General features: G+C 47.0%; 1 protein-coding gene across 4 annotated transcripts in view; it reads left to right on the top strand.

Annotated features, from left to right (window-relative positions):
• The first annotated feature begins 274 nt into the window (after positions 1-274).
• The window catches only part of MCM9 (minichromosome maintenance 9 homologous recombination repair factor), a 113,914-nt gene continuing 99,775 nt past the window's right edge, over positions 275-14,413 (top strand). For 2 of the 4 annotated variants that reach the window (XM_040350317.1, XM_040350315.1), the window contains exons 1-2: positions 277-395; positions 8,714-9,041. In XM_040350317.1, the coding sequence (XP_040206251.1) occupies positions 8,732-9,041 (310 nt within the window). In that variant the 5' untranslated portion in view covers positions 277-395; positions 8,714-8,731. Of the gene's footprint in view, positions 396-440; positions 668-8,713; positions 9,042-14,413 lie in introns of those variants that run through there. The other 2 variants (XM_040350318.1, XM_040350316.1) reach the window with 2 other exon arrangements.

Genomic DNA, 14,413 nt, shown 5'->3' with positions numbered 1-14,413 from the left:
AATACTTCTCCTTGAATTACATTTCATCACCAGTCACTGTCCCCTGTGGGGGGCACCGCTACACTTATAATTCGTTCTAGACACACACAGGGCACGAGGGTATGTTACTCAGTATGTCACCCATATAACTCACACTAATGTATTGAAATTTGAGTATTCTCGGGCTCTCAGGCTGTTCAGCCCTCTTCCTATCCCTGCACTAATTCTGGCCCCTTTAGTGGCTGAGAACTAGCCGCTACCAACCTATTAGAAGCGGACACACCCTTCATACGGTCACACCGCCTCAGGAACGAGGCTTGAGACGCAGCCATAGTGCGCAGGCGCAGTAGAATAGCGCGCTTGGTATGGATTTGGTTGCTGTGTGAGTGCATTGGGAGTGGGACTCGGCAAGCGGGGTAAGAGCTGGCAGGATATTAACGTCGCTCGTCTACTGAGTAGTGGCCGCTGACAAGCTGCAGTTTTCTGTGCTTGAACCAATATTAATGAGATATAGCGAGAGGCGCACATTAAAGTATAATTACATGTCATGTTCTGTGACCTGCGTATGTACGTTGTAGTGGAATTGTTAGAATCCAAGGGAAACTTTCAGTACTGAACGGGGGGCGGGAGCATTGTCTGTAGACACACGCAGCTGATCCTTGGTGTCAGGCAGTGGGCATGGTGACAGGTGAGTGTCTCCACAGGACATGCTTTATTATGATGCACTTTGTCCAGCTTAGGCTTCAATGTTCTCCTTTACCCACTCGTCTACTGGGCACTTTTACCCCCTTCCTGCCCTGGTAAATTTTCAGCCTTCAGCGCTGTTACACTTTGACAATTGTGCTGTCATGCATCGCTGTACCCATATGAACTGTTAACCATTTTGTTCCACACAAATGGAGCTTTCCATAGGTGTACGCAGCCTATTGGATTAGAGTGTGCACCCCAAAGCTCAAACACACACTACCGATCACTCACTGTGTTCACTCAGTTATATCGTGCAAGGGGTGGATGGTTACAGAAGAGGGCAAATTTTAAAGTGATGGACAGAGATGATAAAAATGTTGATGGACGTTTTCAATACTTGTCAGAGTATATTACACCCGTCCCTTGCAAATCCACCCCTTGCACGAGATAACGGTAATACACCCGTCCCTTGCAGATCCACCCCTTGCACAATATAACGGTAATACACCCGTCCCTTGCAGATCCACCCCTTGCACGATATAACAGTAATACACCCGTCCCTTGCAGATCCGCCCCTTGCACGATATAACGGTAATACACCCGTCCCTTGCAGATCCGCCCCTTGCCCGAGATAACAGTAATACACCCGCCCCTTGCAGATCCGCTCCTTGCACGAGATAACAGTAATACACCCGCCCCTTGCAGATCCGCTCCTTGCACGAGATAACAGTAATACACCTGCCCCTTGCAGATCCACCCCTTGCACGAGATAACAGTAATACACTGCTCTGCACGAGCATCGGGAGCGTGCTGCTGTATCTGGCACAATGTCTTGGTCATTGCGCAGGCGCCGAGTACAGCTGACTCAGCTATTCCTCTTCGGCTATTTTTGGCGACTTTGTTGTTTGTACTGCGCAAGCGCTGCGCCTGCGCAGTACAAGGGGGTTAAAATCCCCCGGGCAGGTCTTTCTGAGCAGAACACCGGCAGCACTGTGGGGGGAAGGGCAGTAGGGGAAATCTGTGCCGTACAGGATGATTAGGGTGTGCCTGGGCACACCCTGTGCAAACGCCTATGGAGCTTTCTTATTGTGGTATTTATTACCACTGGGTTTTTTATTTTTTGCTAAACAAACAAAAAAAGACCAAAAAATTAAATGCTTTTCTTAGTTTTTATTATACATTTTTGCAAACAGGTAATCCTTATTCTGCGTTGTTCAGAGAGCACATACCCGGATTATACTACCATTCCTGAGGATGGTAGATTATCTGCAGACATGCCATAGCCTCCCCACATGCTGATCAGACACACAGAGTGGCATGAGCGTACATTCCCCCCATAACTGATAATGTCTTTGCAGAGTGAACACCCCCCCCCTCTCAGATGATCGTCCGTGCATTGCACAGGGGCCCTTTGCTGGCGGACATATCTCCACACTGCAAACACTTCTCTGCATCATCAAGAAGCTTTTCACTACCAAAACGGGTCTCAACCAGCGTCAGTCTGCCCCCGTCAGCTCTTTAGAGTGGGCTGCAGGAGAACGAACACTGGGAGACACTGTTACAATACATATTAAAAACATCTTAATAAAATTTCCACAAAAGTCCAGTGACACAAACAAAAGCCAGAAAAGTCAGCCCCTCCATTTCTTTACTAAACGTTTCCTTTAAACTGTATTTTTTTTTGTCTACTGTCAAGCTGATAGTTCCGTAAATAAATCTGTTTTTGCAGTACTGTCAAAAAGAGCTGCACAATTAATCGTTAAAAAATCGTGATCTCGATTCAACCCCCCTGACGATCTCCAATGCAGAGTTTGCAGATTCTTTCATATAACAAGTGGAGAGGCTTATCAGCTGTCAAAAGAAATTTTCCGACAGGCTGCCAAGTTTTTAACAGTAAACATTGTAACTAAGAGCAGGTTCACACTGGGGCGGCACAACTTCGGGGGCGGCTCAGCAAGGCGTCCTGAGTCGCCCCCAAAGTCGTACAAGAACCTTTTTCTAAGTCTGAGTGACTTGCGTCGCTCCTATTAGAATGGTTCTATTGAATAGAATGGGACGCGACTTGTCAGGCGGCTGAGTCGCCTGACGAGTCGCCCCAGTGTGAACCGGCTCTAATGCTTCATTCGTAGATCAAAGGGATAAACTTCTGTCTGTGTGTGTGTAAAGAAAAAATCCGGGCAGTCTGCCAAGTTTTTAACTACATGAAACATTGTAACTAACTCTTCCTTCTTAGATCAAACTTCTGTGTGTAAGCCTAGGTTCACACTGCTGCGAATTCAAAATCGCGGTAAAATGCGCAATTTTACCGCGATTTCGCGGCCGCGATTTTTCCGCGATTTCGGCCGCAATTTAATGTAAATCGCGGCCCGAAATCGCAAAAAGTAGTACAGGAACTACTTTTTGAAATCGCAGATGCGGTGTCGCACTGATTAGGACAGTGCCATTGCCGACAATTGCCGCCGATTTGAGATGCGATTTGACATGTCAAATCGCATCTCAAATCGTTCCAAATCGTACCCAGTGTGAACCAGGGCTAAATAGTCTAAAAAAATTTCTCCAGTCATCTTCCAGGACGGCACACCTGAGATGATGGGCTCCACCTGACAGGAAACACAATCAACAGAGTTTAAAAGGCCCCACCCTTCCCTCTGTCCCTCAGTTATTGATTGTGTTTCCCACAGGATGGCAGCGAAACAGTTTATTTTTTCCAATAGACTAAGGTCTGGGACCAAGGTCTTCCCTCCTTGGATTTCTGACTAAAATGTAGTCCGTGGCGGCTGCATGGACAGATTAAAGCTCTAGCTTTATTCCAAGGAGGGTCCCCCATTTTTATATTTTCTCAGGAAGCAAGGTATGCTGGGCTACCGCAAAGCTTCCTGAGAATACTGGCGGCATTTTGGTCACGGTGAGGGTGTCCATGTCTCCAGGGACCATCTATCCCACTCTCTCCTCCTACCTGATAGTGGTGGATGGTGAGAAGGAGCCGCTCGGTTGTCCCATCTGGCTGGGGAGGAGTCGCGCTGGCTGCTGCTGTCTTGCCTCGATGTCTCTGGCGGCGTGGTGTTGGAGGATCAGGCAAAGAGAAACTTCTCTTAATGCTGTGCAGGCTTCAGCGTCCCAGAAGTTCTACTGCGCATGTCCGGAAGCCAAACGAGCGGTGCGCCGGGATGATGTCACTTCCGCGCGCCTGGGCTACGCCAAGATGGCGGGGATCGGCGTGATGCAGGCCTTGGAGCGGTAAACGGAGCGGGGGTCCACGGTCCTACATCTCCCCCAGTCTTTACTACAGGCAGTGATCTTTTGCCTGCGGCGGGGCTGCCTTTGAGCAAGATGGAGGACGGATCGATTCCAGCAATACAAGTTGCCACAGGGGGTGAGTGACTTGGCTGGTGGGGGTAGTGATTCTGGGGTGGCCCTTTATCCACTCTCCCCCAGGGGTAGCCCATGGGTAACAGGGGTTTCTTGTTGGTTTTTTTTTTTTCAGAAACTGAATGCCCTGCCCAGGAGACTACCAGTAAAACTTGGGGCAAGTCATCTGGTAAATCTAAGCGCTGTGGGAACTGTGGTGATAAGCTCCTACAGGACCATACGAAACCCTTCTGTTTTAAATGTATTTATAGCAGGTAGGGAGACAGAGCAGGCCATGAAGGAGTGCAGAGCTTTACAGACTGAAATGCTCGCTACTCTACAATCCTTTAAAGCCACGGTGGCAAACAGGGATTTAGCCCCCCTAGGTACGGAAGATTCCCCTTCCCTGGAGAGACCCAAACTAACGTTATGGATGGGTCTCAGGGGCCGTCTTTGACCTACTAGGAAGAGTTAGAATCCTCGGGTCAATCTTCTCAGAAAGAAGGGGAAGATTCTGACCAGAGTAGCCTGGGGGATACTAGACCTGGCGGCCACCTCTTTTCTGCGGAGGATATGGAAGATCTCCTCAAAGCGATTTATACTTCTGAGGACATCCAGCTGCCGCCCATGCAGATCTCGGTACGAGTAGGTCTGCAGACTAATGGACCACGTAGCACAGGACAGCAAATCCAAAGAAGTGCTAGACTCCCTAGAAGTGGTGGGGAAAGCAGTGGCCTATCTAGCAGATGCCGCAGTGGAAACAGTCAGAACTACCGCCAAGTCAGCAGCTCTTTTAAACTCTGCCAGACAAGCGCTTTGGGTAAAGACATGGGATGGAGATTTTACATCCAAGTCTCGCCTTTGCGGGATTCCCTTAGAGGGATCCCTGCTCTTTGGTTCTGATTTGGAGCAGGTACTGTCTCATTCCACAGAGAAAGGAAAAAAGTTCCCTGCGAAGTCCAAAAAAGATAAAGGGAAGACATTTTTTCGTGTTTTGTTCAAGGGTAAGAAGGAGCCAAAGAAAAAGTGGGGATTCGGTAAAGGCGGGATCCTTTTTTCCGGAGCTTCTACTTCCAACAAAGAATCCAAGTGACGCCTGCATAAAAGTTGGCGGAAGGCTCTCGTGGTTCCTCCATCAGTGGGAGAATATCACTTCCATACAGTCCTTACATTCTAAATTGGATAAAGGAAGGGTACAAGTTAGAATTCTTGTCTCCCCCTCTACCAAACTTTATCTTGACCCATCTCTCCAAAGACCCATTAAAAGCAGGGGGCCTATTGGAGAGTGTCCGGAAACTTGCGGAACAGCAGGTCATCATTCCCGCCCCAGTAGATCAAATTGGCCAGGGGTTTTATTCACACATATTTGTGGTACCAAAACCATCCAGAAATTTCCGGCTGATTATAAATCTACGAAAATTAAACCAATTCCTGGTTTACAAAAAGTTCAGGATGGAGAGCATCTACACGGTCAGAAGACACCTCCAGGAGGGAGTCTTTATGGTAACTTTGGACCTAAAGGATGCTTACCTGCATGTTCCCATTACCCCTAAACATCAGAAGTTCCTGAGGTTTGCAGTGCAGACGAGGCAGGGCGTCTGACACTGGCAGTTCAAGGCTCTCCCCTTCGGCCTAGCGGCCAGTCAAATAATTTTTACCAAGGTTTTGGTCGAGGTGGTATCATTCCTACACCTCCAGGGGATAGCCTTGATCCCATTCTTGGACAACATGCTGATTTTCTGTCCGGCCTTAGAACAGCTCCAGGCAGACCGAGACAAGGTGGTGTCCACTCTAGAACATCTGGGGTGGCTGATCAGCAAAGAAAAATCCTCCCTAGATCCCGCACAAACCAAGGTGTTTCTAGGGTACCGGGTGGACTCAGTGAACCAAAGAATCTTTCTACCAGAAGAAAAGATCACCAAAGTACAAAAAGCAGTCTCTGCTCTGTTTTGGTACCAGAGAGGTTGCTCTAAGGGCCATGATGAGAGTGCTGGGGCTCATGTCTTCCTGCATCCCAGCGGTTCACTGGGCCCAATTTCATTCCTGGAAACTCCAGGAATTCCTTCTCTCCTCCTGGGACGGGAGCAGAGAATACCTGGACATAAGTGTCCCTTTTAGAAGAGGCAAGGAACTCCCTAGACTGGTGGCTTAACGCAGACAACCTGTCAGGTCGGACCTGGACCCAACAGAATCCATTGATTCTGACTACAGATGCAAGCGCCTGGGGCTGGGGAGCTCATATAGGAGATCTCTTTGCCCAGGGCCCTTGGGACTGGGAGCAGAGCAAAGCCTCCTCCAATTTCAGGGAGCTGTTGGCGGTCGGAAAAGCTCTAAACTTTTTCAAAGACCAGGTCCAAGGAAGAGAAGTACAAATCCTTTCAGACAATGCAGTAGCTGTGTCCTACCTAAATCATCAGGGGGGACAAGGTCCAGCAAGCTGATGAAACTGACCTAGGAGATCCTGGGGGACTTGGAGAAAGAGACATTCTCTCAGTTTCGGCAGTACATGTGAGAGGGTCCCTCAACATTCAGGCAGACTTCCTCAGCAGGCAGCCCATTCATCAGGGAGAGTGGGAGCTAAACAATGAGGTTTTCTCTCTGGTAAGCCAACACTTTGGCAGACCAGAAATAGATTTATTTGCCTGCAAGAAGAACAGGAAAGTCCACAAGTACTTCACTCTCCCCAGAGAGCAGGACGCCTATGGGATAGATGCCCTGGCACAGAAATGGGAATTCAACCTAGCTTATGCCTTCCCTCCTCTGGCACTCATTCCCCGGGTTCTACAGAAGTTATCCAGGTCAAAAGGATGCCTTATCCTGATCGCACCCTGGTGGCCGAAGCGAGCATGGTTCCCCACATTAAGAAGGTGGTCGATGGCTCCTTTGCTGCATCTCCCGTCCAGACGCGATCTCTTCTCCCAGGGACCAGTGTTGCATCCCGATCCAGGTTTTCTTTCCCTGACGGCATGGTGTTAGAGAGGTAGGTCCTAAGGCGTAGGGGGATGCTCGGAAAAGGTGATTGACACACTCTTGCAGAGTAGCAAGCCAGTCACCAGAGAAATATACTCAAAAGTTTGGAAAGTCTTCTCTCGCTGGGCTCAGCCTACAGGTGGTCCTCTCCAAACAATCCCCATGGTCCTGGATTTCCTCCAAGAGGGAGTTGACCAGGGCTTGGCATTAAGTATGCTCTTTGACCAAAGGTTGGCCCTGAACCCACTGGTAAAAAGATTTTTGACAGCCAGGGAAAGGGTAACCCTGATAAAGACAATCAGGTTCCCACCTTGGGATTTATCCCTGTACTAGATGCTCTAACCAAAGAGCCTTTTGAGCCAGTGGCTCAGATTTTAGTTACATTTCTTTCACTTAAGGTGGCCTTTCTTTTGGCAATCACGACGGCCAGAAGGGTTAGTGACTTGCAAGCTCTGACCATAAAAGAGCCTTTTTTGATGCTCCTTGAGGATAGGGTAATCCTCAGACAGGATCCTTTATATTTACCAAAGGTGACCTCTGAATTTCACAGTTCACAGGAGATTGTTCTCCCCTCCTTTTGTCAGAATCCCAAAAATGACAAAGAGGCGAGGTTCTATTTATTAGACGTTAGAAGGTGTCTTCTAGCCTATTTAGATAGAGTGAGCGAATTCAGGAGATCAAATCATTTAATTAATTTCTTCGGTCAAAAGAAAGGGCCTCAAGCCTCTAAACCTACGATAGCCAGGTGGATTCGACAGACGATTGCAGTAGCCCATGAGCAGTCAGGAAAACCTGTTCCAGCGCACATTAAAGCTCACTCAACTAGATCTCGGGCGACCTCCTGGGCAGAGAGGGCAGGCGCTTCGATTGATCAAATCTGCAGAACAGCAACTTGGACGAGCCAAATACTTTCCTGAGGCACTACAGCGTGGAGCTGTAGTCCCCTCAGGACTTGGCATTCGGCAGGAAGGTCCTACAGGCGGTGATCCCACCCTAAAGTAGGCCTGAACTTCTTGCTCATCGTCTCAGGTGTGCCGTCCTGGAAGATGACTGGAGAAAAGTACAAGTTACACTTACCGGTAACGGATTTTCTAGGAAATCTTCCAGGACGGCAGGCCTACTTTTCACCCTTAATTGTTGATGATGTTTGTGTTCACAGAAGGTACCCTCTGACACCGGTGTGGGTCTATACTTTGTCATAACTGAGGGAAGGGTGGGGCCTTTTAAACTCTGTTGATTGTGTTTCCTGTCAGGTGGAGCCCATCATCTCGGGTGTGCCGTCCTGGAAGATTTCCTAGAAAATCCGTTACCGGTAAGTGTAAGTGGTACTTTTCTGACACTTGTTTCTTAATTTAAAATCAATATTTTTTGCTAGAAAATTACTTGGAACCCCTAAAACATTATATATATTTAGCAGACTCTAGGGAATAAAATGGCACTTGCTGCAATATTTCTTGTCACGCTGTATTTACCCAGCAGTCTTTCAAATGCATTTTTTTGGGAAAAAATACACTTCAATGAATAAAAAAGCGAAACAGTAAAGTTAGCCCAATTTTTTTTTTTGTTTGTTTTAATGTGAAAGATGATGTTACACCGTGAGAATCGCAATCTATCTTCTAAGCAAAACAATTGTGATTCTCATTTTAGCCAGAATCGCGCAGCTCTTCTGTCAAGTGTTACATAAAAATAAAGTACTGATGCTGTTTTTTTTTTCCTGTTTATTTTACAGTGCCCACTGACTTCAGAGATGTACCTAAATTCTGAACAAGTAGCCCTTGTTGGCCAAGTGTTTGAGTCCTATGTACTGCAGCATCATCAAAAGGACATAGTAAATACACTGATAGAAAGTGACGAGGATTCCCACTACTCAATAGTTGTTAATGCTATGACACTTTTTGAAACAAACATGGAAGTCGGAGACTATTTCAATGCTTTCCCAAATGAGGTTTTACCAGTATTTGATAATGCTTTGCGACGAGCAGCCATGAGTCTCATGCAGTCCAACTCACAACGTGACAGATTTATTATGAAGCAAAACCTACATGCAAGAATAACAGGTATGTGTAGTTTACCCAAATTGATTATTTTGGTCAAATCACTCACTGGATTCTTCACATTGGGGTTGATTAACAAAAACTGAAGCTTGCAAAATCTGGTGCAGCTCTGAATAGAAACATCAACATCCGGGTTTTATTATCGAAGGTTAAAGGAAACATTTTTTTTGCCTAAAATTAATGTCTGCAAGGTAGACAGAATAGTGTAATGATTCTGTTAAAAAACGAGTAAAAACGTATTAAATTCCTTCATCTATATCACCTCCGGCATTTTAGTTTCTGTTCTCTCATTCACTTCCTGGTTTGCATTGCTCGTTCATGTAAGAACTACATTTCCCAGTATGCATTGCGGCACGCCCAGTAATTCACACCTCCTTGAAGTCTCTAACACATAGAGAGCGTCCTGCCACACAGATGTAGTTCCCAGGAGGGGGCGAGCACGTTACTGACCACCGCAGTAAAGCCTCCCGTCACGGTGGTGAGTTACAATTAGACAAGCAGGAAGTGAACAGAACAGAAAGGAAATAGAGCAACTTCTGAGCAAAAACTAATAATGAGGAAGTGAAAAGAGGAATGTCTGCAGGTAAAGGATGCTTATGAAAAATATATTTTACAACCCCTTTAACCACTTAAGCCCCAGACCATTATGCAGGTAAAGGACCAGGCCCATTTTTGCGATTCGGCACTGCGTCGCATTAACTGATAATTGCGCAGTTGTTTGACGTGGCTCCCAAATAAAGTTTACGTCCTTTTGTTTTTTTCCCCCCACAAATAGCGGCGATCAGGTCACGGAGCACAGGACCACTGGGCTTCTTAAAGGGGACTCATCTGTACGTCCATATGCCCAGCCGTGCCATTCTGCCGACGTAAACAGTCGTGTGGCGGTCCTTAACCACTTAAGACCCGGACCAATATGCAAGTTAAGGACCTTGCCCCTCTTTGCGATTCGGCACTGCGTCGCTTTAACTGACAATTGTGCGACGTGGCTCCCAAACAAAATTGGCGTCCTTTTTTTCCCACAAATTTGGTGGTATTTGATCACCTGCGCGGTTTTTATTTTTTGCGCTATAAACAAAAATAGAGCGAATATTTTGAAAAAAAAAAAAACAATATTTTTTACTTTATGCTATAATAAATATCCCCAAAAAAGATATAAAACAATTTTTTTTCCTCAGTTTAGGCTGGTACGTATTCTTCTACCTATTTTTGGTATAAAAAAAAAAAAAAACGCAATAAGCGTTTTATCGATTGGTTTGCTCAAAATTTATAGCGTTCACAAAATAGGGGATAGTTGTATGGCATTTTTAGTAATATTTTTTTTTTTACTACTAATGGCGACGATCAGCAATTTTTTTCTTTTTTTTGTTTTCTCGTGACTGCAACATTATGGCGGACACATCGGACACTTTTGACACATTTTTGGGACCATGACAATGGCAGTAAAGGGGTTAACCACTAGGTGGCGCTAAGGGGTTAAGTGTGCCCTAAGGGAGTGATTCTTTTTTTTTTTTCACAAGAAGGGAGTGATTCTTACTGAGGGGGGTGTGGCTGTAGGCGTGGCGTCACTGATCGTCTCCTATATCAGGGATCAGACGATCAGTGTCACTGCAACAGTGAAGAACAGGGAAGGTGTATTTACACACACCTCTCCCCATTCTTCAGCTCCTGTGACCGATCGCGGAACACCAGCCCCGTGGTCGCGGAGCTTCGGGCCACGTTGCGTGTGAGACCCATGGCTGGGCTCTTAAAAGCAACGTACAGGTACGTGCCTGTGCCCAGCCGTGCCATTCTGCCGACGTAAATGTGCAGGAGGCGGTCCTTAAGTGGTTAAGGGGGTAAAGTGATTGTAAAGTCAGAAGATTTTTTTTATCCTTATGCCTTAAGCTAAAGAGCCTTCTATGTGCAGCAGCCCCCCTAAGGCCTCATACACACAGGGCATTTTTACAAAAATTTAACAATCGGCATCTACAAATACTGTAGCTGCTGACTTTAATAAAAACACACACTTGCCTTTTCCATGATCCAGCAATGTCCTCACCCAACCTGGCTCTTTGGCAGTCTTCGGATTGCTGGTATCTTGGCTCTGGGCAGCTGGCTGTGACTCCTTGCAGTCTTATAGCCAGCTAGGGTAGAGGAGGGCGTGAACTTCCACTCCTTATAGAAGGTCAGAGCAGAAATGGGAGCGGGTACCTGCTCAACCCCCACCCAAAAATACATTTCAAATATGGGAGGGGGAGCAGGAAAAACGGAACTTCCCATTTTGGGTGACGTTACGCTTTAAAGCGGAGGTCCACCTGTGATCTTCTATCCTCTCCTCCTCACGTTGTCTTCTGGGGAATGGGGTGCGCGGTCTTCTGGGACCTGTGTGTGTCCCAGAAGACAGTGCCATTCACAAAGAGCCGCATTACTCGCGCATGCCCAGTAGGAAATGGGCAGTGAAGCCGCAAGGCTCCACTGTCTGTTTCCCTTACTTTGAATGGTGGCGTCGGGACTCAATCAACTCTATGAGAAGGAGATGTGCTGTACTGAGTGAGGCAAATGGTGGTCACACCAGATACTGACTGGTTTTTAGAGAGGCCCTTTATTGTGGCCAACCTAACGCACACCTGTGCAATATTCATGCTGTCTAATCAGCATCTTGATATGCCACACCTGTGAGGTGGATGGATTATATCGGCAAAGTAGTGCACATTAACACAGATTTGTGAACGATTCTCGAGACAAATAGGCCTATTGTGTACATAGAAAAAGTTGTAGATCTTTGAGTTCAGCTCATGATTAATAGAGGCAAAAACAAAAGTGTTGCGTTTATAATTTTGCTCAGTGTATTACATTACACTATATTGCCAAAAGTATTGGGGTGCCTGCCCTTAAACGCACATGAACTTTAATGGTATCCCAGTCTTAGGGCCCTTTCACACGGGGCGGATCAGTAATGATCCGCCTCCGTGTGTCTGTAAGCTCAGCGGGGATCCCTCCGTATATCCCCGCTGAGCCAGCGGCTGACAGGGCGGTCCCCGCACACTGTGCAGGGACTGCCCTGTCTTTTCTCCGCTCTCCCCTATGGGGGATCGGATGAACACGGACCGTGTGTCCATGTTCATCCGATCCGGCAGACGGAAGAAAAAATTGGGTTTTCGTCCGTCCGCAAAATCTGATCTTTGCGGAGGCGGGTGATTACGGGTGTCATCCGCTGACACCCGTAATCACATAGGGACCAATGTATGTCCTGTTTTCATCCGCAAACGGATGGATGAAAATGCAGACATACGGTCCGCACATGTGAAAGGGGCCTTGGTTCATAGGGTTCAATATTGAGTTGGCCTACCCTTTGCAGATACAACAGCTTCAACTCTCCTGGGAAGGCTGTTCACAAGGTTTAGGAGTGTCTGTGGAAATGTTTGACCATTCTTCCAGAAGCACATTTGTGAGGTCAGGCACTGATATTGGGTGAGAAGGCCTGGCTCGCAGTATCCACTTTAACTCATCCCAAAGGTGTTCTATCGGGTTGAGGTCAGGACTCTGTGCAGGCCAGTTAAGTTCCTCCACCCCAAACTTGCTTATCCATGTCTTTATGGACCTTGCTTTGTACACTGGTCCAAATCATTTGGTGGAGGGGGGATTATGGTGTGGGGTTGTTTTTCAGAGGTTGGGCTTGGCCCTTTAGTTCCAGTGGAGGGAACTCTTAAGGCGTCAGCATACCAAGACATTTTGGACAAATTCATGCTCCCAACTTTGTGGGAACAGTTTGGGGATGGCTCCTTTCTGTTCCAACGTGACTGCACACCAGTGCACAAAGCAAAGTCCATAAAGACATAGATGAGCGGGTTTGGGGTGGAGGAACTTGACTGGCCAATTCACCCCATAGAACACTTTTTGGGGTGAATTGGAGCAGAGACTGCGAGCCAGGCCTTCTCGTCCACATCAGTGCCTAACCTCACAAATGCCCTCATGGAAGAATGGTCAAACATAACCCCCAAACATATATGTTTTTTAGCAAAGCCTAGAGAATACAATGGCGGTCATTGCAACTTTTTATCTTGCACAGTATTTGCAGTAGTAGAGAGGGAGAAGTCTAGAACCCTGTCAGATTGTTATCTCCTATATATTCAGCAAGACAGGAAGTAAGAGAATCGCTGCTAGTCTAGTTTCCCGTTGCAAAGTTAGTCGTCGTTTTGGGTGCCCTAACTTTACTCAGCACACGTATGTGCTGTTTAAAGTATAGCCGTCGTTCCCGCGTCGAAATGTAAAAATTCACGTCGTTTGCGCAAGACGTCCGGGCATTCGGAAGTACGCTACGCACGTCGCCGTTTGAAAAAATGACGTCAGTTCGCGCAAAGCACGGCGGGAATTTTGAAACGGAGCATGCGCAATAGGTCCGGCACGGGAGCGCGCATAATTCAAATGGCACACGCCCCTTTAAATTACGCGGGCTTACGCCGGAGGCCGCCAGCGTAGGATTTCATTGCAAGTGCTTTGTGAATCAGGCACTTGCGATGAAAACTTGCGGCGGTGTAACGTAACTACGATACGTTACGCCGCCGCTAGTCTACGTGAATCTGGCCCATAGTGCCTCCTCATTCGTGCAGCCGATCAGTGCAGCTTTATCAGCGCACATCGGTGAAGGAGAAAAAATACTTATTTACAAAATTTACTGACCTAAACAAACTCTTTTTTTTTTTTATCAGAATTTTTTTTTTTTTTTTTTGTAAAAAAATTCAATCCCAGCAGTGATTATCACCAAAAGAAAGGTCTATTTGTGTGAAGAAAATGATAAAAAAAATCACATGGTTACAGTGTAGCATGACCACGCAATTGTCATTCAAAGTGCGACAGCGCTGAAAAATGCCCTGGGCAGGAAGGGGGTGAAAGTGCCCTGTAGGTAAGTGGTTAAGGATGTAGTCAGTACAGGAATCACGGCTTGTAGACAGCAAGGTACCATTAGATATGTAGTCCTTTAAAAATGTAACATTTAGGCCCCTTTCACACTGAAGGCAGTATGTGCGGTGGCGGTATAACGCCGCTATTTTTAGCGGCGCTATACCGTTGGAATTGCGGCGGTATTCGGCCGCTATCGGTGCGGTATTAACCCCCGCTAGCGGCCGAAAAAGGGTTAATACCGCCGGCAATGCGCCTCTGTAGAGGTGCATTGCCGGCGGTATTACCGCAGTGTCCCATTGTTTTCAATAGGAAGGAGCGATATACACACCGCTCCAAAGATGCTGCTTGCAGGAGATTTTTTTTTCTCCCGCCAGCGCATCGCCTGTGTGAAAACCCTCGGGCTTTCACATTGAGAATGCTGGGGCAGGAGTATTTCAGGTGTTGTTATTAATGCGCTATTTTTAGCGCTAAAACGCCTGAAATGCGCCTCAGTG

Source organism: Rana temporaria, chromosome 4 (genome assembly GCF_905171775.1).
Source record: "Rana temporaria chromosome 4, aRanTem1.1, whole genome shotgun sequence".
NCBI classification, from domain to species: Eukaryota; Metazoa; Chordata; class Amphibia; order Anura; family Ranidae; genus Rana; species Rana temporaria.
This window is presented reverse-complemented; position numbering and strand designations above follow the sequence as displayed.